The 26,712-nt window shown below is 35.0% G+C and overlaps 1 protein-coding gene across 1 annotated transcript in view; it reads right to left on the reverse strand.

The window, feature by feature from the left end:
• Nucleotides 1–3,119: 3,119 nt before the first annotated feature.
• LOC123546831 (inactive dipeptidyl peptidase 10-like) overlaps nt 3,120–26,712 on the reverse strand; it is a 133,205-nt gene continuing 109,612 nt past the window's right edge. The window contains exons 14-26 of the mRNA XM_053550485.1: nt 23,795–23,926; nt 20,371–20,447; nt 19,267–19,317; nt 17,741–17,919; nt 17,165–17,263; nt 15,966–16,041; nt 15,190–15,384; nt 14,417–14,468; nt 13,788–13,887; nt 11,777–11,841; nt 10,521–10,593; nt 7,446–7,519; nt 3,120–6,331 (exon numbers count right to left, since the gene is read on the reverse strand). Of these exons, the coding sequence (XP_053406460.1) occupies nt 6,185–6,331; nt 7,446–7,519; nt 10,521–10,593; nt 11,777–11,841; nt 13,788–13,887; nt 14,417–14,468; nt 15,190–15,384; nt 15,966–16,041; nt 17,165–17,263; nt 17,741–17,919; nt 19,267–19,317; nt 20,371–20,447; nt 23,795–23,926 (1,320 nt within the window). The 3' untranslated portion in view covers nt 3,120–6,184. The remainder of the gene's footprint in view (nt 6,332–7,445; nt 7,520–10,520; nt 10,594–11,776; nt 11,842–13,787; nt 13,888–14,416; nt 14,469–15,189; nt 15,385–15,965; nt 16,042–17,164; nt 17,264–17,740; nt 17,920–19,266; nt 19,318–20,370; nt 20,448–23,794; nt 23,927–26,712) is intronic.

Below are 26,712 nucleotides of genomic sequence, written 5' to 3' on the forward strand. Positions count from 1 at the left end.
ATGACCCAGTTACGAACTTGACCTAGATATCATCAAGCTGAACACTCACCAATTTTCATGAAGATCCATTGAGAAATATGGCCTCAAGGGACGTCACAAGGTTTTTCTATTTTTAGACCTACTGACCTAGTTTTTGACCGCACTTGACTCAGTTTCGAACTTGACCTAGATATCATCAAGGTGAACATTCTGATAAATTTTCATGAAGATCTCTTGAAAAATATGGCCTCTAGAGAGGTCACAAGGTTTTTCTATTTTTAGATCTACTGACCTAGTTATTGACCGCACGTGACCCACTTTCGAACTTGACCTAGATATCATCAAGGTGAACATTCTGACAAATTTTCATAAAGATCCCATGAAAAATATGGCCTCTAGAGAGGTCACAAAATTTTTCTATTTTCAGACCTACTGACCTAGTTTTTGACCGCACATGACCCACTTTCAAACTTGACCTAGATATCATCAAGGTGATCATTCTGACCAATTTTCATGAAGATCCATTGAGAAATATGGCCTCTAGAGAGGTCACAAGGTTTTTCTATTTTTAGACCTACTGATATAGTTTTTGACCCCACGTGACCCAGTTTCGAACTTGACCTAGATATCATCAAGATGAACATTCTGATTAATTTTCATGAAGATCCATTGAGAAATATGGCCTCTAGAGAGGTCACAAGGTTTTTCTATATTTAGACCTACCGACCTAGTTTTTGACCCCACGTGACCCAGTTTCGAACTTGACCTAGATATCATCAAGTTGAACATTCTCACCAATTTTCATGAAGATCTCTTGAAAAATATGGCCTCTAGAGAGGTCACAAGGTTTTTCTATTTTTAGACCTACTGACCTAGTTTTTGACCGCACTTGACTTAGTTTTGAACTTGACCTAGATATCATCAAGATGAACATTCTGACGAACTTTCATAAAGATCATATGAAAAATGTGACCTCTAGAGTGGTCACAAGCAAAAGTTTACGCACGCACGGACGGACGACGGACGCCAGGCGACCACAAAAGCTCACCTTGTCACTTTGTGACAGGTAAGCTAAAAATCATCTGACCCTATTTCCAAGACTGTTGTTGTTATTATAATTACCTGATGACCCCAAGTAATATGATGTCACTTGACTGTGACCTTGACCTACTGACCTACTTTCTTGTTTTTAAGCTTTAGCCTTGAAATTTTGATGACATACACAGTTTTGCACACAAATCGTAAATCTGAATTTCATTGACCATGAATGTGACCTAATGACTTTCTTAGTATATTATCATCAGTTTGACATTTGAAACATGTAGCTCATTTTACTCGGGTGAACGATCCAGGGTTATCATGACCCTCTTGTTATTACTTAGGACCTTCCCTGCTGTCTCTCAGCTTTAGAAAGTACTGTCGTACATAGACAGAAATAAAGGATCTAGATAATTTTCTGAAACCTCCAATTCTTTTTTAGGTTGCCGAATTTTGAATCACTTGCTAAAAAATATGCTATCATGAAACTCAGTTCATAACTGAAGATTTAGTAATTTTCAAACTGTATTATATAACATTGTAGCTATACCCCCATAGGTTGCCTCTAACCTTGTTCCGTTTCGTTCCATTCTGTTCCGCAAAATACCAAAGCCCCATTGTCACTGGGTTCAGCCTCACTTGGAGTCGTAGAATACTCTTTGGTGAATAGAATACTTCCATGTAAGGAGTAGAATACTTTCACATAAAGAATAGAATTTCATGAGTACTTCATGCGAGAAGTAGAATACCTTCATGTAAGGGGAAGAATTTTTTTCATGAGAATACTTCCGTGAGGAATGGAATGCTTTCACATGAGTGGAATTTCTTCATGAGAATACTTACGTGAGGAGTAGAATACTTTAACATAACAAGTTGAATTTCTTCATGAAAATACTTCCGTGAGGAGTAGAATTCTTTCACATAACAAGTGGAATTTCTTCATGAGAATACTTCCGTGAGGAGTAGAATACTTTCACATGAGTGGAATTTCTTCATAAGAATACTTACGTGAGGGGTAGAATACTTTCACTTAAGGAGTGGAATTTCTTCATGAGAATACTGACGTACGGAGTAGAATACTTTCACATAAGGAGAGGAATTTCTTCACGAGAATACTTGCGTGAGGAGTAGAATACTTTCACATAACAAATTGAATTTCTTCACGAGAATACTTCTGTGAGGAGTAGAATACTTTCACATAACGAGTGGAATTTCTTCAAAAGAATACTTACGTGAGGAGTAGAATACTTTCACCTATGGAGTGGAATTTCTTCATGAGAATACTGACGTGAGAAGTAGAATACTTTCACATAAGGAGAGGAATTTCTTCATGAGAATACTTGCGTGAGGAGTAGAATACCTTTACATAAGGAGAGGAATTTCTTCATGAGAATACTTCCGTGAGGAATGGAATACTTTCACATAAGGAGTGGAATTTCTTCATGAGAATACTTCCGTGAGGAGTAGAATACTTTCACATACAAGAGGAATTTCTTCATAAGAATACTTACGTGAGGAGTAGAATACTTTCACATAAGGAGTGGAATTTCTTCATAAGAATACTTACGTGAGGGGTAGAATACTTTCACATAACGAGTGGAATTTCTTCATGAGAATACTTGCTTGAAGGGTAGAATACTTTCACATAAGGAGTGGAATTTCTTCATGAGAATATTTGCGTGATGAGTAGAATACTTTTACATAAGGAATAGAATACTTCAGTTTGACAGAATTTTCACTTGAGAAATAGAATACTTGAGTAGACAGCCTGTAAGTAGGACGTTATCCAGCTTCTGTTGTACAGCTGGTGGTTCTACCTAACTGCCATTCTGTTGTACAGCTGGTGGTTCTACCTAACTGCCATTCTGTTGTACAGCTGGTGGTTCTACCTAACTGCCACTTGTTATAATCAAGTTTTGGCCAGTGTAACCCTGGTACCTTTCCAGGCCTGCAATATTGCCCTAGATGCACATTACGTCTTTCTCCACCTTAAAAGCTGGAAAGTTTACATATGACATAAATTTTGTCTGTAACAAACAGGTGAATATATGTCCTTTTTCTGTGATGTAAGGGACGGTTAGAATAAAAACAACTGTAAAATGTGAAATTAAATACATTTTTTTGGTTGATTCATAATTATCACTTGAACAATAACTGTGAGTAACAGGTCAATACCAAAAAACATAGGCGAAAGTTATAAACATTGATACAAAAATGTGAAGGAATGTATATAAATGACGGGTAACATAATAAAACAACTTTAACATATAACATGTATGTGTTTTTGTCATATATACAAATGAATACTGAATTAATAACATTTTTTTTTCTATGAAAAAGGTCTACAAGACCCATCTTGAGCCCAACTATATTTCAACAAATAGGTCCATTAAACCATCTTGAACAGGGCTATATTTCAACAAAAGTGTTCAGCAAGGATTTTTAGTATACTTGCCTCAACATGATTAAATATAATGTCACATATCTAAAACACTTCTACTGTAAAACACTTACATTTCACAAAGTTACAAAACAATTTCACATACAATTTTAGGACTATTTTCACGGGTTTCACATGCATATGAAATTTGCATCTGAATTTAGACTTGACTACTGATTGTTTAAGTTTGGTATATAATCCATTTTTAGTTATAAATTAAACAGTAATGGCCCTATACACTCTCTTCTAAAACACAAAATGTGTAAAATGAACAATTCTACTAGATGACAACACGTCCCCCCAAAAAATATATCATTTAACACAAAAACTTTCTTTGTACACACAACAATACAATTTGCTTATCTTCATTAGACCCAAATCAAAATTCTTAGAAACTGCACAAATTCTTATAAGGTGATTTCACAATAAAAACGGAACAATTTTAACTAAAGGTGCATTTTTGCAAATGCTAAAAAATTTTTACAAGAAATGTACAGCCAACCAAAACCTATACATAAATATCACGATTTTCAGTTAAACTTAACCATTGATACTACAATACCTATGTTGAGAGACCACCTGTCATCAAAAACACTTCTCTCATCTCATATAAGTTGTCTTTACAGACATATTTGACTGTAATTTAAAAATGGATGAAAAGCCTGGTTTATAGATTGTTCGTTTGCCATTCTCTCAAGTGCACAAAAAATATCACACTGTCAATAATGATATAAATTCGTTCAGTCTCCACCTTGCATTACAGTTCTACAGAAACACCAGTTTTTCGACCTATCAACCATAATGGACATTAAACAAACGTTATTGTAAACATTTATTCATGAATCACACAATTTGTTACATATAGCAAAAAACCCATAAACAATTAACAAAAACGCACAGCCATCTTACTGAACATTGTCTGTAGATAAATTACATGATTACATATTTATTTTTAAACTCCGTTAAGTTACGTCAATACATTTCTTTATTGGCATTCAAAATTTATATCGGGTGCCTGACGTTATTTTTGACGTCAGTTTCATGTACACGTGTTGTCGCGTGAAAAAGTTCATTAATGGCAATATTTTCCACTTAACTCAGTTTAAAGAACAAACCCATTTAATATATATAATAGTTAAAAAGTCTAGATGAGAATGTAATAAAAACAATATTAGATTTGAAGCAAGAATGCACTCGTTCTTTCATGAATTAATACTACGCACAATATTTCCGTTGCAGAACTTGCACGAGTTTTTCGACACAAAGCTATCAACTTAAAAGTTCGAGTTCATCAATAGGAAACAAAAATAGCAATTGCATGATTTTGGTATTACACTTTCGATGTTTTTCTGGAGGAAAAACTTACATGCGACAGAAAGCATATGTACTTGTATCTTTCTACATTTGATGTTTTAAACTTTTTGAATCAAAATGATAGAATGCTCGCAAGCGCCTCGCATTTTATTATTTTATTCAACTCCTTTGATAAATTCAACATGAACAGACATTTATGTAATATTCTTTATTTAATAGCTATTTAAAACGTAAGCAATATCCCGATGTATTATTCCCTCTTCGTAAATTTCGGGCATGAAAATATGAACAGTATCTTCTAAAGTTTGGGCTTTATGCTAATCAAAATACCATGAAAGTTTTATTTTTATAGTTTTTGAGTTTCCAACTTTAGAAGGACTAAACCGTTGGGGTCCAAAATGGCCGATATTAGCAATGAATATGTTTGTTATGTTGAATTGAAAAGTATTTAGATTAAAAATTTGAAAAGATCCTGTTAACACGGTTTATGTTGATTAGAATGATATAAAATCAATAATTTAAATTCATCAAGTATGAAAAAAGAAAAAAAGTAAGAAACGCCCTATTACGGAACAGTCCCATAACAGAGTTGTTCTAATATTTCTTCGAGATAATGTTAAAGAAACATAATGCTGCTATGGTATATGTATAATTATCGAGCCCTCACAAAAGCTAGTGAAAATGATCCATTTTCGACTATGAACGAAAAGCAAGCGACATTTAGAACAATTCCTCACTACATTTGTATATAAGTAAAACAAGATTGACAGGGCAAAGCTACACGACTCTGAATGTTGTACAATAATGTAAACTCAACACGTTATTGAGAATACACATGAAACTTCAGATATCCATGAAAATTCTGATTTGAATTTATATAAATGAAATAATAGCCGTTTGAGCACCACTCTTTGTAATACCAAGAAACATAGATACACAGAACTTTGCTGTTGCATTATAACAGTCAATCATCTCTTTTAAAGTAAACTTTAATGTCAAAAGAGATCTTGTTGATATGACATTCTTCAATGTTTTGACATTATTATCTTAAAACAGCATACTCGTATAGATTTTTCTCCGAATTCGTCCATTCCCCGGGATAATATCGTACGAATACAGCACGAATTTCGCAGGATTTTGCTCTGTTGTCTAATTTAAAACAGTCCTATCTGCTTGTAGTTTTATATATCCATTGTGCCAACATCCTCTTCAGTCTATCTATGACTATCTCTCAATACCTTTTGGCCCATAAACATGATAGAATATTTGGTAGAAGTTTCCAGAAAGTCAAATACAGCATGTTTAGATCAGAGCACTTTTGTCACACGACAATCATAACCATTTGGCACATTGGTTTTCGTTTAGACTCCCGTCTTTTGATTGTCTCGCGAGATTTAGTTCTCATTAAATGAGTTACTCTTCTTCCACTACAATAACTACTTCCGGTACTTCACGTGGTGGGGTTTTCCCAAAGCACCGGAAGACGAAATCCTCCATGCTGTTGTACAAATGATTTCGTGTATTACCTCCGTTTAACCAATGCTGTTGGTCTGTATATATCTGTAAAGATTGAAATATAAAACTACATATCGTTAAACCAATAGAAACGTCAAAATTTTAGCTGTAAGATATTTAAAGACACATGTATAGGCATATCATGGGATTTTTCTTCACGAACAGATCCATGCAACAGAAGATTTCAAGCTGAAACAGAATTTACTCATTTAACGGAACAGAACAGCGACGAACGCGGTCATCAGACAATATGTGGTACTGCAAAATCTTTATTTTCTAATTCAAATCATTACTTTTTTTTTCAACGTTTCTAAAAATAAGTATGAAGCTGAATATAAGAAACAAAAACTCATCTCTTTATGAAAGTGTTCAACATAGAATTAAATGCATTATTTTATTTCATATAATACTCATAAGTCCATGTTTGAAATGCGTCTTTATCGTTCTTGCAATTTTACCATACATACATGTATGACTTTTTTCAACAACTGGAAAAATGCTCGCTTATAATCCGGCGAAATTTGATAAAATAACATTATAACCATTAAAAATATCATATGCTGTTGGATTTTCCCTGTCATTTATTTCAGAAATTGAGCTATTCGTACGGAAAAACCGTTGCCTAGGACATACTGTTACCGAAAGTAAATGTTATACTCTGACACCGTGAACGTCAAATAACGTCATTGATATTATCCAAACCATTCAAGTTACGTGCTATGTTTGCGAAAATTAATTTCTTGCAAACCGGACTGGAGTGATGAGCCCATTGTTGTTAATGACATCATAAAGAACCATGTTCATGAAGTTGATTCGTGTAGAAGTTTGATAATTATACAAGAAGGCATAAAGTTACACTACAGTAATAAAACTAAACAGAAACTCTTCATGCTGTTGTTGGCATCTGAGCCGCCATGGAACCATTTTGTTCAGCGACGTAAAATTCCCCTGCTTCGTTTAAATAGGCTCCTACAAGCAGTGAAAGATTCTTATACTCTTTAATATAGGACATGCATTTTTTTCAGGCTAACACGATATCAGGATATGACAAAATACGTGCATTATCCCTACATTCTCACAAAGAATTGTACGGTTAGAGTTAACAATTTTAGGAAATTCACCCACACCCAGCAACAGTTTGACAAGGTATTCAACCTACCTGTGTTTTGAAATAAACATCATTTTCTGTCAAAGCTCGGATCAGTTGTGCTGAATGCTGGAAGTGTACATTGTCTGAAATGAATGAAAATTAATTTTATGTCAGCAGTATCTAATGTCATATTTTGTTCATGTAGTATGGTGATTTATTGTATCAAATAATTCCATAAACATTAAGACCTGGGTCAGAAATATAACATGTTTTCTTAAATACAGACTTTATCACAGATAGAAGCGTCAAATTAGTGTCTGATTGCATATTCGCCTGAATTATATTTCGGCAGCCTGTCCGCCCTGTGAAGCCTCGGACTTACTCGTCACGCAAACAAATATCACTTGTAACAGAACATTGTCAATAAAATCCAGAAAATGAAAATTTTAAAATATTAAGTAATTCGTTTCCCACATTCCTGATTCGCTATAAAATATGACAGTGATGGTCTTTCCGCGTGGAAAACTTTCTCGTAGATCTAACCAAGTTTCCAATTCAACTTTTTGGCTAGATTGTTTGTGAATCTTTACCTGTTTTAGAAATGAGCCGTGCCATGAGAAAACCAACATAGTGGGTGTGCGACCAGCATGGATCCAGACCAGCCTGCGCATCCGCGCAGTCTGGTCAGGATCCATGCTGTTCGCTTTTAAAGCCTACTGCAATTAGAGAAACCATTAGCGAACAGCATGGATCCTGACCAGACTGCGCGGATGCGCAGGCTGGTCTGGATCCATGCTGGTCGCAAACCCACTATGTTGATTTTCTCATGGCACGGCTCAAATAAAGAATTCATGACTTGATTAGAGTCATCAGTGTCACTGCCAATGCAATTTTACTACTAATGACGGAGCAAAATTTCAATAAAATAGAAGTTTTAACATGTTATAGATCATTACTATGAATAAAGATATCTTAAAGTCACAAGCCAGTCAAATTTAGTCGTGACCGGCTATTCCCCCTAGTTCCCTTCACAAGCCAGAAGGATTGATTAATTTAAAGAAATGATGCATTCTTACCTAAAATGTCTGTCAACAATTTCTATAATGGTTAAAGGTTTTATTTAGTCTGCTTTTCTCGATGAATATCTCTTTAACTACGAAAGTATTAATAACAAGCGAATGAAGTATTACCATGCAATACAAAGTCCCCTACTGGAAGGCACCTAATTTTCTCTACTGCAGTATAACATAATGAACTGATATCTGTCAATGATGTATAAACAATATTGTACTATATATACAATATGTTATAACAAAACACTTGGATTAAAATTTATATATATAAAAACCTACAGTTGTTTTCATATTGAATTTGTTTGGCTGATTATAGAAATGTTATCATGTAAGTTATTTATAGTAACAACAAAGGGAAATTAATCTTTATAAAAAAAATCTATATAATATAAGTCCACAAGAAACTCTTTACCAGGTAGAGATAGGTCAAAATACACCTAAAAATTGGATGTAACATGCATGCTGTACCACAGAAAAGTGGTCTCGAATTTTCTCTACCGCCAGTAATAAAAAAGTTACAATAAAGTCTATTTATAGTAAAAACAAAGGGACGTAATTCTAAAAACAAGGGTGCCTCATGGTGGTGAACATTTGGTCCAAGTAACATCAAAATCCCTCCATGCATGAAGAAGAAATGTTCCGTACAAAGTCATTCTTGAATTTGACCTTTGACCTCTAAATATGACCTTGACCTTAGACCAAGGGACCTGGTTCTTGCGCATGACATGTCGTCTCATCATGGGAAACATTTATGCCAAGTAATATTGTAATCCCTTGATGGATGACAGAGTTCTGGATCGGACAGGGTAAAAACCTTATTGACCTTTGACCTCCAATTGTGACCTTGACCTTTGAGCTTAGGGTCTGGGCTTTGCGCATGACATGTTGTCTCATCATGGGGAACACTTGTGCCAAGTAATATTAAAATCCCTTCATGGATGGCAGAGTTATGGACGGGACAGGAAAAAAATTCTGTTGACCTTTGTCCCCCAATTGTGACCTTGACCTTTGAGCTAGGGGTCTGGGATTTGCGCATGACACGTCGTCTCATCATGGGGAACACTTGTGCTAAGTGATATTAGAATTCCTTAATGAATGTCAGAGTTATGGACCGGACATGAAACAGACCCTGTTCATGCTATGTTAACATTTGACTGCTAAGTGTGACCTTGACCTTTGAGCTAGGGGTCTGAAAGTTGTGCATGACACATCGTCTTATTATGAGGTACATTTGTGCCAAGTAATATTAAAATCCCTTCATAGATGGGAGAGTTATGGACCGGACAGGAAAAAAGCCTTGTTGACCTTTGACCTCCAATTATGACCTTGACCTTTAAGCTAGGGGTCCAGGTTTTGCGCATGACACGTCGTCTCCTCATGGGGAACATTTGTGCCAAGTAATATTAAAATCTCTTCATAGATGGGAGAGTTATGGACCGGACAGGAAAAAAGCCCTGTTGACATTTGACCTCCAATTGTGACCTTGACCTTTGAGCTAGGGGTCCGGGATTTGCGCATGACACATCATCTCATCATGGGGAACATTTGTGCCAAGTAATACTAAAATCCCTTCAAGGATGGGAGAGTTGTGGACCGGACAGGAAAAAAGCCCTGTTGACCTTTGACCTCCAATTGTGACCTTGACCTTTGAGCTAGGGGTCCGGGTTTTGCGCATGACACGTCGTCTCATCATGGGGAACATTTGTGCCAAGTAATATTAAAATCCCTTCATGGATGACAGAGTTATGGACCGGACACGAAATTGCGGACGGACGGACGGACGGACAGACGGATGGACGGACGGACAGACGGACGGACGGAATGACGGAAAAGTGCATTCCTATAGTCCCCGAAACTGGTTTTCAACCAGTTGGGGACTAATAAGGTAGAGTACGCGCAATGACACTCGGTAATTTCCGTGCGATTCCGTTTTCTCGTTATGTAATTCGGTAGCCTTCGGACGTAAATATAGCTCAATGCTCACATGGATTTCCATAAAAACAGAATCGCGTATGGAAAAAATTAAATTGACGATTGTTAACCATCTTAGGTGAATTCTTCAACTACATACCATCTCCTGTGCCATGTATTAACATAAATTTAGATTTCTTGAAGTTGGAGGCATTTTGTGACACATTCGCTTTCTGAAAGAGATTTAAACAAACATTAAATTTTCATTTTTCTTCTGAAAATGGCTAGACCTTACATTTTCTAAAATTTGGTTAATTCATAAAGTTATTGACATAAGTTATTCAATGTTTAAAAGTACGCTTGAAAATACACAGCCAAATAATTAAATGGTCAAAGATGCTATTAGAATAATAACTAAAATCAATATTTCACATACGTTTTTATAATTACTTAATACCATTTTACTCTTCGTTTTCTTAAATACCAATGACAAATATCCATTTTACTTCCTCTGGTCGAGCTCTGGATGCGCAACATGTATGATTTACTGGCAATATATGTTCTACGTGGACGCTCCAATAGGTTTTGTAATAACAATTAAAATGGAACTGTCCTAGATTTGTTTCTGTTTTAAAGTTTGATACGGGTTTCATCATAAAGTAAGCACAGCCAATCCTAATCCTATTCATGAAAAGCTGTTCTTTCACAATTGTGTGCTCTACCAGTTTTGGTTTTAAGGTAGTTCTGCACGCTTGATACACCAGGAGTTATGATTCAATGTCATATATCCGAAAAACGTAGAATAAAGCCTGGACTCGGTATACGGAAATGAAAATCGTTTAATGAATTAATGGCAACCTGTGAGTGAATTTATTTAAACGGCAACGTTACTGTCTTCATAAAGATAAAATATTATATTAAAACGTTAAAAAATCTTTAAAAAAAATATCTTAAAAGCAGTATGTAGTTTGCGGATCTCTTTAATTAAGGGCAATTATCTAAAAAAAAAACACAAGCAAACAGACTTACACGTTTTATTTTACCATATTATAGACCATATATTTACTTATGACTGTGAGAAGTTTCATAAAAATATACATTGTAGAAAAAAAATTTTTCAACGAAAATGTTATCAAAATTGTGATTTTCCATAGACGCCCATAGGAAAACTTGTGTGGGTTACATATTTGTTTAAAGAATATTTTTAGCAACAATTCAAACACACGGCGCTATCTTTTTCATTTGCCAATTTTTAAAAAAAATATTCTGAAATTTACAAAAATAAATCAGTTTTTTTTTTTAAAATTCTATATTGTTGAAAATGTTTGACTGGAACGTGCAGAACTACATTAAGAGAAAAATATACAGGGTATATGCAGCTCATGGTGCATTATGCACTAAAACCAGAAAACTTACATTGTATCCTTGAATGTTATCAGCTGCTGTTGGAAAACCCATAAACTTTTCTGTATAGAATGAATCTGTAATAAAGACATACAGTCATTTTCACCCTTGTACAGTAATTTATTCGTGTACTTTAAGACATTGTAAATACAGTTAAGCCTGCATGTAAAGAACCTTCTTGGTAGAACTTAAAAAAATGTCTTTTATTTGCAGTTAATCTTTATGCACAGGTAATGCTGATACTGCAAAACTGAAACTAGTGTTATACTTAGTCAGTGTTACACTTAGTCAGTGTTACACTTAGTCTCCATTCATACATGGACCTAAACATGATTGTGTTTGACAATAACCTCCATATTTGTACAATACCGAAATGTGCTAATCGACAAATTCGACCAGCATGGATCCAGACCAGCCTGCGCATCCGCGCAGGATCCATTCTGTTCGGTAACGGTTTCCCTAATTGCAATAGGCTTTGAAAGCGAACAGCATGGATCCTGACCAGATTGCGCAAAGCCACTGTGTTGGTTTTCTCATGGCGAGGCTCAAATAATGAATTTAATTAATGTAGGCTTGCGTTTCATGAAATAACAAGACAGACTTTCTCAACGCCCGAGACACAATCTACATTTGTCTGAATTTTAGTTTAAATGATATCGACTACGCTGCAAAAGCGCAAAATAAAACAATTCTAAGTTCAGCTGGAAATGAGCCGCTTATCAGATTTAAGAAAAGATCTATTTTCTATAATTATGTATAACGTGATCTATATCTACTGCAAGTGATATTTACTGGTTCGCTTTGTTAAGAAGCTAGCTAACAATAAATAAAATTAAGAGGAAAACGTATTTGCACCACAATCAATGTCTCGGCTACACCATCACCGTCTAAAACACTTGATTTTGGTGGAAGTGCACGAGTGCACGAATAACAAATCGCTTTAATTTTGATTTCTTGGTTTCATTTTGAAACATAAATCTCTGCATTAGACCTTAATTTCGAGAAAGGAGTTTAAATTTTCCCATCAATAAACTAACGTGTCTGCAGACAGACTACATAACCATTTATTTGTGTAATTCATTTTTTTTTCTGTCGATACAGTTCGGGTGATTCACATCTGCTGTCAAGTTTTATTTTGGCTAGAAATCTTAGTTACATGGCATTCAGTTGATACCCGTTAACTATCCCTTCGTTTGCAAGTCTCGCAAAATATATATTATACTGTTAAACACCTATCTGGGCGCCGCCATGCCTACTTTTACCTCCCTATTGATTTTTTTTTGTTTTGTTTTTTTTGTTTTTGGAAAAATTAAGACAGATTCGAGAATGTTGATATAATGTTCTCTTTTCTATTTCATGAACTGTATTTTATAATTTTGATGTATATTTTAAAGCTAAAAGAGTAAAATGTAAAATCGTAAGGGGATTTTCTAAAACAAATATACATCTTAAAGTGATCCTTTTTACCATGACTACTTACAAATAAACAGACCAAAGTTACAATGTATATAACTAAAACACGATTGAACCTAACAAATTAAGTTTTTATGTTCCCAGGGCTGATCATGTTTTATAAAATTCTTAATCTGACAGCCGTTCTCCAACTACGACCACTCAAGACTTACTCATCATTCACTACATTTTAACGGCAAATCTGAACAGTATCCAATAATCCAATAATTTTTCATTTCCCCCATCCTTTCGTACTTTGGAACAGACTTCTCTATAAAGTGTCTATACAACTACTAATTCGACAGACTGTCAATCAACCGCACTGTCCCAAGACGAAACATATCTCTGTTTTAACAAGACTTTGAATTTGAATTTACATTGCCCACATTGATTCTTCTCGTTACAGCACTTTCATTCCCATTTTCGCACTTGATTTTTCTTCTTCAACGTAACTATCCATTAGGGAAGTTTGGCAGAGTGAACAGATGAGATAGAATGCCAAATCGTGACACGTCGGGTATTCCCGTAAATTACATCGTAAAAACCCCGGATGATCAAATTAAAAACGTACCATAATATCTCCAGTCGGTAACGGGAGCAACTGCTACACCACAGCTAAACACATTATCCCTGCTACCAATCACCGATGCCGACAGGAAACCCCCATGTGACTGTAAGAAACACGTGAATTATGACATATTATGGTTGTCATCAGGGACGATCCGTTTTTTAAAGTTCTGAGAACTTTTCGGTCAACCCTCTTGTTTGAAACGAGTTATAATGTTGTAACTGTTGTTTATGTAAAATTAGGCATGCAAAAATATTCAAACTACACTTATATTGTAGTGTTTTACTCTTGAGTCTGGGTTCCTAAATGTGGGCAAGTGTTTTAAAACTGAGTTTGGAAACCAGTCTCAAAATGCAAGTTTCCCATTGGTCAGTTTGAAATTGCACTATAAAACAACCGATCAGACGCTGGATTTCTAAGACTGGTCTTCAAACTCAACTTTACAACCTTAGGTCCAGTACTCAATGGGAGTTCTTACTCAACACAACTCGACTGCGATTTTATTTGGCAGGAAATGTGTTCTTGATACCAATGTTGTTCTGACAACAACATTTCTTCAACTACAGGACCGTTTACTACTAACACATTTTAATTAGTTTATTTTGTACAAGAGCAAAATATATTATACTTACAATACCAAGTACAGTTGCCTGGTTATGTACATATTGTAGTGACAAGAAATGCCTGAAAAATAACAGAAATGCTATAATGTATTTTCTTGTTATAGTTATCCGGCATTGTGGAACATATAATTTCTTTCTAAATATGAAATTTATATCTATCTTGTTCCGGAACCACTGTCAGTTTATTAAAGAGAATGTGTTTTGTTTTATGCCCTTGCTGTATATGTAAATGTACCAGGGTTGAAATAAAAGAATAAGTGAGTTGAATTGCTAAAACATTATACGGTGCATCACCCTCCTGCTCCGAGAGACAAATATACAGATAAGAATTGACTATGGCTAGATGACGTAACGTCATTTGTTTTGTGCCGTCTATTTTCTAATTAGGAGTTCAGTGTGTTCTTTCGTTCATTTCAATGGCCAAGGGGATTTAAACTGAACATAATCTTCAAAGTGATGATAATATTTGATGAAAGGCAAAGAAAATAAAAAATAGATTACTGTCAAACCTTTCTGAACTTGGGAATAAAATAGGAGTCATATATGACAAATATCCTCTCTGTTCATATTCAAATGGTAAAAGGAAATAGTGACCTAGGTAAGTAGGTTTTATAGTAGTGGCCATTATTCGGAGGTGGTCGGTAGCACAGGTTTTTCTGTATATATATATATATATATATATATATATATATATATATATATATATATATATATATATATATATATATATATATATATATACTAAATCGTTTGAACTATCTGATGTAGAAAATGTGGCATACTTTGCGGCTGCAATGATGTCCTCCACCTCTACTGTGCCGAGATTTTTATAGAGCGAATGTGTCCAGTCATCGCCACGCCCTCCGGAACCACGTGTATCTACGTAGGCTATAATAAACCCGTGCGCACTACATAGGTAGTGTTCCCAGTCCACGGAATACTCGTGCGTCACCATCTGCGTGCCCGGCGATCCGTACCTGTATGCATATAGGTCAGTACGATAAATATCGCTTTTATTTTTCCAATTCTAATCACTCCCATACTTTTTTCACGTAGTTTCTAGAAGAAAACTTTGCAAAATATTGTTTCAAGAATACTGAAAATTTCTTTTTAATGCAGAGTCATTTGTTACTTCTAGTACTATTGTGTAACCATACAGGATTTAGGCAAATCCCTTCAAGTCAAAGTTCTCTTGAGACAAGAAAACCAAACACTTGGCATCTGCGGAACCTTATTCTTATTTCATTTTTTAAACATTAATACGAATATAAGCATAAATGTTATTTTTGTGCTATACAGTATGTTGAATATAACATTCGTCAAATACTGACGCTTTCTATACAGAAACCCCACGATGGTTACCCTGACATCACAAAAATTCCAACAAAAAGACAAAAAAAAACGATTACCATTTTCTCATTTAACTCCAAACGTGTTGCCATTTCTGCGCAGTACTGGTATAATTCTCCTGTCATATGTAATAAAGACATTATACTCATGCTATAATATGAAAAGAAATAATAAAGAAAGATCTTTGTTTAAAGCAAGGGTTACTTACACTTTCATGATCATGTTAAATGTAATAATCTCGTCCTTCTTCAGGATCGGTGGAAGCAGCAACTTTGCCCACAGAACTGAAAAGAAAGAAACATTTTCATGGCCATGAATTCCAGCCCGTCTCGGCGGGTCGGTATTACGATCAGATTTTTGTTTGAAAAACAACGAAAAAGGCCGAACCTTTCGAATACCAGGGCGGCATTCTTTACCCTAGCTTTCTGTGAGAGTCGCTGCATTGGCAAGCTGAGAACCAGCTATTTGCAGTATATTAACCCAAAGAGACACTTTCTAAATTAATGTTGTTTCCTTTTTGCGTTAATGCTCGGTGGTATACTAGCCGAACCTACACTTTTGGCTATTTCGAGACTTTGCATCATTAAACGAGAAAATTCAATTAGCATATCTTCGGAAATGACTAAATCTTAAATCCAGTCGGAAAAGCCTAATTCGGTCAATTCATTGAATGTGGAATAAGGAAATCTTGAGAGGAAATTTCAATTCCTACTTCGGCAGATTACATCAATATGAAAACATTTGAGCCGTGCCATGAGAAAATCAACATAGTGGCTTTGCGACCAGCATGGATCCAGACCAGCCTGCGCATCCGCGCAGTCTGGTCAGGATCCATGCTGTTCGCTAACAGTTTCTCCAATTCCAATAGGCTTTAAAGGCGAACAGCATGGATCCTGACCAGACTGCGCGGATGCGCAGGCTGGTCTGGATCCATGCTGGTCGCAAACCCATTATGCTGGTTTTCTCATGGCGCGGCTCATTTAATAACACTCTCCTAAAATGTTAGATTTTTATGGATTTGGCATCGAACGTCTCTCTATCGCCTAATTACTAAATTTAGCTCAGTATTTGTTTATGTTCCGACATTGTTCTGTCTCATCTCGCTTACCTTTGAAAATGTTTATCCCAAATTTATTTTGTCATTTTTATAATCAATAATACTCCCAGCAGATACAAGACGAACTGGTTTATTAACGTTAGATGCATTTTTGTATTTCTTTTAAAATATTCTGTATGTACATTATATATATCAAAAAAAAAAAAAAGATGACGAAATAAGGTATGTTTAAATCAATGGAGACCACTGAATTATACTATCACAGCAAGCATTTGCGCCATACTGTCGCCAAAATTAATCATTAATCATACTGTATTTATAAATCTATCTTATTCTGTTTGTATACTCACCATGGCCGGCTTCTGTCGTTATTTCTACAAAATCTATCTTAGGTAATCCTTTCCCTTCAAGGTTTTCTCTCAGCAGTGCGTTATCATCCAATAATGTTACTGAAAGTATTCCATTTATGAAAATCACATACCCTCTTTCTTTCCTATTGTACGTTACAGATACTAACTGATAGAATGTTTGGATGTTTTGTTTAAAAGAACTTCGTCGAATCAGTCTTAAACGATGTGACACAACCCTTTAAAACTGACTTAAAATCGCCTATATTACAAAGTTATTCATTGTTTATAAACGTAAACGAAAACGTAAAATACGTAGAGTGTCTGTGATAAGAACATTATGGTCTGAATGACAGCATTTCTCTGGTCTGGGGCCAGTGATCCGGACTACAAAATGTATTAGCCCGAGTACCGCTATCTACAAAATGATACATTTAGAAATCTCGTATGAAACTTTCATTAAATAACTGGTGTAAAGCTTCACTAATGTCAGTTTGAAAGCTCTCATAACTCAAATCATTTATTTCTTTCATTCGTTTCTGAATGTCTTGCGAATTATAAAAGAACTTAATGAATTACCTAAATTGAATGGCGTTGTCATAAGATTATGGTAGGGTACTCCAGGGCCGTTACAGCTCAATACAAAATACTCGACTTTCGGACTAAACGTTGCATCCACAAAGAGACAATCTTCGGAAAAATCACAGGATAAACATGTTGGCTGTCGGAAATCATCGGCTTCTTGTAAAGTCGTTGCACTGAAAACCAAGGTACTTATATAAACGATATGCACGAATAGAATGGTACAATACTTTCTTTGTACTTCTTAAAAAATCGTACGTGGTAGAGTTCCTCGGTGGCTGTACATACTTTATACTTAAAAACCATTAAAGATAAATAATTAGCCAATCAGCGATACATTGTATAAAGTTATATATAATTTAAAAATTCAAAGATACATTTGTGGTGGACATATTTCTGGAACGCATAGTGCAGGAAGGTGATGAAAATACAAACGTTTATAACGGAAAACGATTAACCAGCAGATATATGATAAAAAATGTGTAATTTGCATGTTATTCTGAAATTATAGTGCCGATCAAATGAATATTTATAGGTTATGAGCTTTATTTAGAGAGAAATATGCACGAGATCTGCAGCAGAAATATTGTACGAGTACAGTACGACTTTAGGAGCTAAGGAACATGTGCACATTTCTCGATGAAATGCTAATGATATTTTGCTTAGATTAATAACAAACGAAATAAAATATATTTCAGGCAGAGAGCTATGAACAAAGAAAGTAAAATTGAAAATTTTAACGCGTTGACACATTAAAAACGTCACGCCCCCGATATAAAATCTGAATGTCAGTATGGAAAAAATGAAGTTTCAGTACATATAGTACGGTGCCCCTAAAGTGACATGTTACACACATTTTTTCCAATTAGGTAATGTGAGACTTTTTTTTATTTCGTTTAAACGAAATAAAAAAAAGTCTCACATTACCTAATTGGAAAAAATGTGTGTAACATGTCACTTTAGGGGCACCGTACTATAGTACGGTGCCCCTAAAGTGACATGTTACACACATTTTTTCCAATTAGGTAATGTGAGACTTTTTTTTATTTCGTTTAAACGAAATAAAAAAAGTCTCACATTACCTAATTGGAAAAAATGTGTGTAACATGTCACTTTAGGGGCACCGTACTATAGTATACGTTGTATAAACAAATGAAACGCTGTCATTTCGAGTTTTCGAAAGCGCATCATGTGCGGGTTCGCAAAAATCGATTATGACAAGAAAAATCGTTATTGACACGGCCCACGTTTATTTTCATGACGTGTTAGTACATCGTGCGTTTGATCAATGAAAATGCAAAATACAAAAACAACGTATCATATCTTGAACTTATACATGCACAGTCAATAGGTAGTTCTGCTGGACAGCCTGAATGTACTACTGACCTCAAACTACATTCTCGGTCAGTATAACACCAAACTATAGACTGGCATTGTATAATTATCACAGTCCTAATATCCTACGATGATAGAAAATAAGTCCGCCCATAAGAGGTCATCTATATATAGTACAATAGATTTACCTGTAAAGATGCTTTTCCCTCGGGTCGTCTTGCCGAATGCCAAGGAAATATCTGTAAAGAGACAATTCTTCGGTAACCCTTAGCCTGCTGGCGGCCAGTGATTCTGCCTTTGCGACCAGTGCAGACCAAGATCAGCCTGCACATCCGTGCAGTCGGATCATGGTCTGCACTGTTCGCTATTCAGTCAGTAAATATTTAGTAAACACCTCTTCAAATGATAAATGGTACTGCCCAAATTGGAAGATGAACCAGTCCATTATAGAAATTTAGCATGGTAAGGGTTAATATTATTCTTATATTTTCAATCTAAACAGGCTTCGTATATTACATCTCAGTTAATAATACATGACTCCTTCTATACATCGCCAGTGCATAATCTAGTGACCAGACGCAATCATCCTAAGAAGTTTGGATTATGTAGGCCCAATGTTCTATAGTTATTAATCTGAGACTGTTTCGAGACTCAGGGTCGCTGTGACCTTGACCTCAGATCTACTGACCCATTAAGCAACATTACCATACACCGACAAATGGCAATTATCCTAGAGACTGATCACTTCAGGCAAAAGCAGTCAGTAGATATTGATCGGAAACCAAATAGTAAAAAACCAATTGAGAGACCAATCGACATGAGCAAAACAATATACCCGCTCTTTTTGGGACCTAAAATCAATATTTTCTACTTAATTTGGGAAGTTCTTTGATAAATGCACACTAGAATCATTATTTTCAGAAAAAAATATACAATACTGAACCGAAACCTGGAAATTAAAATACTGCTGAATTCAAAAGAAAGCTGCCTCTTAGTCAATGAATTCTGCAATTATGACAGCTGAAAAATTAGCAATTGGTTTATTATCTAATAAAGCTTCAGTTGACAGGACTAGTCCTGTCATAAGTCTGAAAACAAGTCTAATGTGTGGGGTTTCTGTCTATTTTTGGCGCGCTGTTATTCAGCTTGAGGAGAAATAATCATTTTCCATGACGCAGTTACTTAAATAATTTTACAGGAAAATGACGCATGAAACACCTTGGGAGTGATTTGTTACTTGGCTTCTAGAAACGTTTGCCCTATCTTCAAACCAATCATAAAAGTTAACTTACACTGTATGTGTGCCATCGTCGTATGCTAGAATTTTCTTCACCTCCAACCTCCCTGATGTCACAAACATGCCCGCACCCTGGTCAAATAAATATAACGCCGAATTCTTAAATTAAATAATCTTTAAAAAATATTAATGAATCGATTTAATGATGAACTTTTAAGGAATTCGTTTCTAGTTGTATTTTCAACGTAAAAATAATATAAATGATAGCAGCATTATATACGAAGCCATATAGCACGTCATGTTTTTTTTTCAGTGGTTTACTGATGTATAACAGTTGATTATATAAAATTTAGGAAATGCAATTAATTGCGATAGATTCCGGGAAGATTGTGCAAGCCTGCTATTATCGAGATAGCTATCTCGAGCATTAACGCGAAAGTTTGTCCTAAACATTTTCAGGAAATAAAGAAATACTATAGTATCTAGGAAATATTACTTATAGCTGTAATGTTTACAGAAAATGCACCCATTTCCTGAATAAAATGGAATGTTATCGCGATAGCTACTTAGCTGTCTCGTTGCAGAAATAAATAACCATAACATAACATCATAATTTCAACAAAGTCGACAGATACAGTCATATAGTTTAATCTATTTTACGATCTCCACCCTTTTTTTAAAGTCACCGAAATGATTATATATGTTTTGGTTTAACGTAGAAAAAGGATTTGTTAAGACACATAATTATGTTAAATGTTTAACTTCCATTAAAATATTGTGAAATATCTAACAACATTTAAATTTGTTTCGGTGAAGCACGGGTATGAAACGTTGCCTGCGGCACAAAATGTGCCACACTGAAATAAAGGCATCGCGCCTCCGACGGCGCAGGCATTGCGCAGGATGTTTACAAAAATAACGAGAAAGGTGAAAAAAATTGAAGTTTTTTATTGTCTTTTACAGTAAAAAAACTTTTAGAAATGGGGGAATGCAGGGGGATGAGTTGTGTCTTGCCGACAAACCCATGCCCAGTTTGGAACAAATATTTAATATTGTTTTTTGCGCTTTTTTCGTTGGTACAGTAAAAAAAAATTAAAAAAAGCAGTAAAATATTCCGAGTATTTCACCTGTTAAAAAAGGAAGATGTTTTTCGTAAAATATATAAAAGACATGAATCTGATGATTGAGAAAAAAAAGTAAAGGGAAAAAAAGGGCAATTTCCCCCCGTTCTGCCGATATTCGTTAGTGCGCAGGCATCTTGATGGTGCCCCGACATCGTGAGAGGCCATCATCTTGAAACATTTTGTCGGGTACGTTAATTTTGACCCTTTTAACATGTATTGAAGTACAAAAATTCAATAACAAGTTGACCCCAGTTTTTGTAGTAGAAGACAAATCTCTCAATCCCAACTTTTTAAATTAATAGTATTTTTAAAAAGTTTGCAATATTTTCTTTCTCTTTTGGGGGAGGGGCCAGGGCTCCCCCCGTTGGAAAATCACGCATTTTTTTTCGAATTTGGATTATTTTCTCCTAAAAAACAATATTCAATTACCAAACATTCTTATTTGTAACAATTATTGATGCTTAGTTCAAAGCTAGGTATGAAAACCAGCATTTTGAGCACAAAAACTGTCATAACTTTTGTCATTTTTCAACCAATTTTGATGTTTTTGTTTCAGCATCAAGTTTTGTTGTTTTTTTTCTTTACAGTTTGGGCGTACTATTTTGATAAGCGATGAGCTGAATTTCGCCCCCTCCCCCCAACCCCTGAATAAAAAATGGCGAAAAATCACTGTTTTGGCTTTCCGAAGAAAAGGAACGTAAAAAGGACACAAAAAACATGAAACTTCCCTTAAAACGATACCGTTCCCAAGTTTTGTGTGGGAAAGAAGCAATGATGTTATCGATAGTTAAATATCTTGTTTATATTATATTTTCAGATGGATGTACATGCATTCAGTGTATATTTAAAGGAAAAGAAAATCATTTCTCCTTATGATCAGACGAAAACTATGTGTACAGTCAGTGCACAGACCTAAATCATAGTTGAACGACAAAGAGTGAGTAAAATACGTTAATATTTTTGTAGAATTTCAGAAATAATTAGAACAAGTTAAGCCCCATTTTGGACAATTTTTTCATTGGTTCTTTTCTACATGTGCACAAAACTTGGGAACAGTATCGTTTTAAATATTCTCCGTTCGTATGTAAATATCTTGACTTAACAGTGAAATTTGTGCTGATATACTGTTACAGAAAAACATGGCGCGAGATGAGCGAGAGAAATTTCATGTTTGTGTGTGTGTGTGTGTGTGTGTGTGTGTGTGTGTGTGTGTGTGTTTTTGTTTTTTTTTGTCTTATTGCGTACCTTTTTTTCGGGACGCAAAACTGCGAACTCACCTTTTATTTATTTTGGGGGCTGGGGGGGGGGGGGGGGCTTGGGGGGGGGTGAAAAATTTCAGCTGCCGCAAAAAAAAAAAAGTAGTCCAAATTTAAAGAAAAATAAACGCGAGCTGAAACAAAAACTTTAAAAAAATTTTGGTTGAAAAATGACAAATTTAGACATTTTTTTTGCTCCGTCTGGTTTTCATACCTTGTTTTGATCTATAACTAAAATAATGTTACAAAGGGTTTTTAAGTAATGAATATTCTTTTTAAAACGGGAGAAAATGAATCCCAAATCGATACAAAATGCTTTATTCCCCCGGCCCCCCATTCCCAAAAACAGCGAAAAAAAACTGCAAGTTTCAAAAAAAAGTTTTAAAATTTACAAAGTTGATTTAAAAAATTTCTTACACAAAATAACTAAAAACAAAATGTTAGATATTTTTTGATTTCAAAAAATGTTTAAAAGGTCAAATTAAAACTTACTCCCTAAAAGTATTCAAATGCGCGCCCCACGATTTGCGGCCCCATGGGGAACCCTGGGGCACGGACTAAAATGGGCAAACGAAGGAAAATCCTTTTCCAGGCATTATTTTATCTCAATCGACAATACGTGTCTTTATATATAAAACAGAAATACATCTTTCCCTTTTCAACGGAGGTAAAATAAACCAAATATTCAGTTTTGAAAATTTTTCACGAAAGTATCCGAGAAAAACAGCGCAAAAAAACAATAACATTTGTTCAAAACTGGCAGGATTTGTCGGCAAACACAACACCCCCGCTGTTTTCCCCGATTTCAAAAATTTTTTACGCAAAAAGACAAAAACCAAAAACTTAAATTTTTACTCACCGCCTTTTTTTTTGTAAACATCCTCCAATCTGCCCGCGAGGCCGATCCCTTCTTTCAGTTGGCACTTTTTTGTCCGCAGGCAACTTTTAAACCCCCGTGTAAAATGAGGGAAATAACCAAATAGCCAAGGGGGTGCACTATCTAAAAGATACATTTAAACTGGCGGTGTTCAATGTAGAAACAATTAAACTTTCAATTTGAACAGTAAAGCAAAATTGTATGTCTGGAGGAATATCTCACCCTGTCGTTAGAGCTAGCATCAATTTTGGCAACGTGTTTAAAACTTCCGTGATCTCCGTCTTTTTGTGAAAGCATAATAAAATATTCATCACCCGTCGAGGAAAACACGGCCGATGCGACGAAATAGATTCCCTTTTGTATAAATTACGGGTAGTTATTGAAAATTTAAACGAAATTGTATAGTTTCCTTAAAAAATGCCATTTTACAAAAAGCTTTGAGGTTTTTTTTGCAGATTTAAGTAAAACCCGTTTTTAAGACTTTCATAACATATTTGAAAATAAACAGTTAAAAAAAAATTTAAGAAAGATAATCAAAGAAGAAACTTCCCACAATATTAATTTACGTTTTTTTCTACAAAATTTTTCTTAAAAAAATGGGGGTTTTGTTTTTGAACATATTTCAATGAGAATCAAGGTTGCAAACTTTTAAAACATTTTTTCATTAGTATCTTGTTTTATTTCACGTTTCAACATTTTTGCCATTAAACCTTTGACTACCACTACGTACATCGACGCACCCCGAGACCCCAAAAGCAGACTTTTTTTTTTTTGGGGTTCCAAATTTACCGAAAAGTTTGCAGCGGGCTACGCAGACGACAATACGTACCCAAAAAATGGGGGGCTGATTCCATAGCGCATAATGCGTTTTTGGGGTAAAAATTGTATTTTTTCCAATTGAAAATAAAAGGGAAATTTAACAAAAAATATAAATTTTATATGGGGTATTTTTAATTTAAAACGTTGCTACACATGGAGTTATTCCATGTGGGGTTTATTGGGATAACACATTTGGGGCACAATTATATTTTTTATTTGTCCGCAATTTTCTACTTTTAATTTATATCCGATAAAAAAAACAGTTAAGTTATTTATTAAAAGTCAAAATTTTTTAAAAACGGCCTTTGCATCATGTGGCAGTACAGCTTTTTTTGTGTAAAATTATTATACGCCGCGGCACCCCTTTTTTGTTTTGCAGCCCGCAAAAACACTGGGAATGGGGGGAAAAAAAAATTCACAGGATAAGTTTTGATTCACTAAATCCTTTCGCAGGTAACTTTTAAACAGGGGGAATGTACTTAATTTCTTTTATTTTTTAAAAAAACATTGGCCCCTGCCTTAAAATTCAAGTTTCCACAATGTTACTATAGTCTTATAACAGGACGAGTAAAAAACATGGGATACATAAAATTTCGTTTTTCCCGCAAAGTCACTGGGAAATTTATTTGAGAGGGGGTTTGGTTGCTGACCACTTCCTCCCATGTCAGCCCCTTCCCCCCCAACCCCGTCTAACAAGACATATCATCCCCACCCCTATCCCTAGATCCTCCCCCAGAAATTACATAAGTACTCTTTTTTCCGGGCACCTAGTGTTTTTGGGAAATTTCCTTCCAGTAAGCTTGTGAAAGCCCCAAACCCTAAACCCATTTTTAGGCAGGGTTAACCAAACTTGCACACAAGCAAAAGGAAACCTTTTTTTTAAAGCTTTTATCTGTAAACCTTTCTTGTTTTAACACTATCAACTTTTCAGCTTGAAATAGACCCTGATTATTTTAATTCTCCTTCCATTCTACTTTTAAATTTTTTGACAGCGGCAGCTGCAGTATATTTTGAAAGGGGGTGATGCAGTATAAAAAGATAAATAGAAAAAAATTTAGTTAATAGAATGTAAAAAGAGAGCTTAAAATTTGTTTTAGCAAGCAGTTTCTGCTATTTTTGGAAGTTTAAAGTTAAATTTTAAAAGGGGGGGAAAAAGAGAACAACGGGAAGGTCTTAAAAATCGGTTGAAACCGTTAGGTTCTAGACACCCCCCTTTGGGAAGGCGCCTTCCCACTCAACCCATCTTTTTTGGGTTTTTTAAAAGGGGCAAAAAATTCTTGCCATAAAAATTTGAAACAACAGAAATAAGTCCGAAAAAGGGATTTTTGGGCGGGAAAAAATTAAACAGTAAACAAAATTCCGTTGGGTTAGACTAGAAAAAAGGCGGCCTTTGACACGTCAAAAAAAGGAAACGGGTAGCTAGAGAGGGAAAGGGTTTAAAAGCAGAATTGGGAAAACCCAAAAAAACGAGGTAGTTGTACCATTGACCAAAATTTTGCAGACTCACATGAAATTATTAAGTCAGGGGAACAAATCTTGCCCTTTTTGCAGTACGAAGAAACAAAGACCGCCGGTGGTCCCCGAACCCCAAGTCATCAGGTTTGTAAGCAGTGAGAAAATTTACACGGGTAAACAATACTCTTCTTAAAAATTATATTGACAATGATAGTTTTAAAATTTCATGGTATTTTGAGTCTTTGCTATGTTACGCAACGTACTTTCTTTTACCCCAGTATATAAATTGGATCTGAGTCGACAAATCGCTCAAAACCAAAAATGTACTCAAATTATGCTTGGGGAAAATTTTGAAATTTTTTAACATTCAGAAAAGGAAAAGCTGTTTGCATTAAATATTTGAGCTTTAACAGGTTAACTTTTAGTACATTTTTTTACAGGATAAAAGTTTTGAGAAAAACCAGCCCCTAAGTACAAAAGCCCGTTTCCAAAAGTTTGCAATAATTGTAGTTGAAAATCAAAATGCTTTTTCAAAAAAATATTTGTCATCTATTTTCAGGGTTAAACCCCGGACTTTAATAAACTTAAGGGAATGCTTTCTTTTGTAATGCTCCAGAAGGGGATGGCAACTAAAGGACAAGTCCATACAGACCTCCATCCGAAAACGCCTAAAACTAGGGGAACAAGAGAAAAATTGAAAATCCCGAAAAAACGATTTTTTGTTTTAAACCCTTGCAAAACACTAAAAAAGATATATTTGAACGTTTTATTTTTGCTCATTATTTCTACTTTTAAAAGAATCCCCCCCTTCAAATTTTGCACATAACGGGTACAAAAAACCCGGAAAGGACATATTAAAATAAAAA

The sequence above is a fragment of the Mercenaria mercenaria genome, chromosome 9, assembly GCF_021730395.1.
Source record: "Mercenaria mercenaria strain notata chromosome 9, MADL_Memer_1, whole genome shotgun sequence".
Lineage (NCBI taxonomy): Eukaryota > Metazoa > Mollusca > Bivalvia > Venerida > Veneridae > Mercenaria > Mercenaria mercenaria.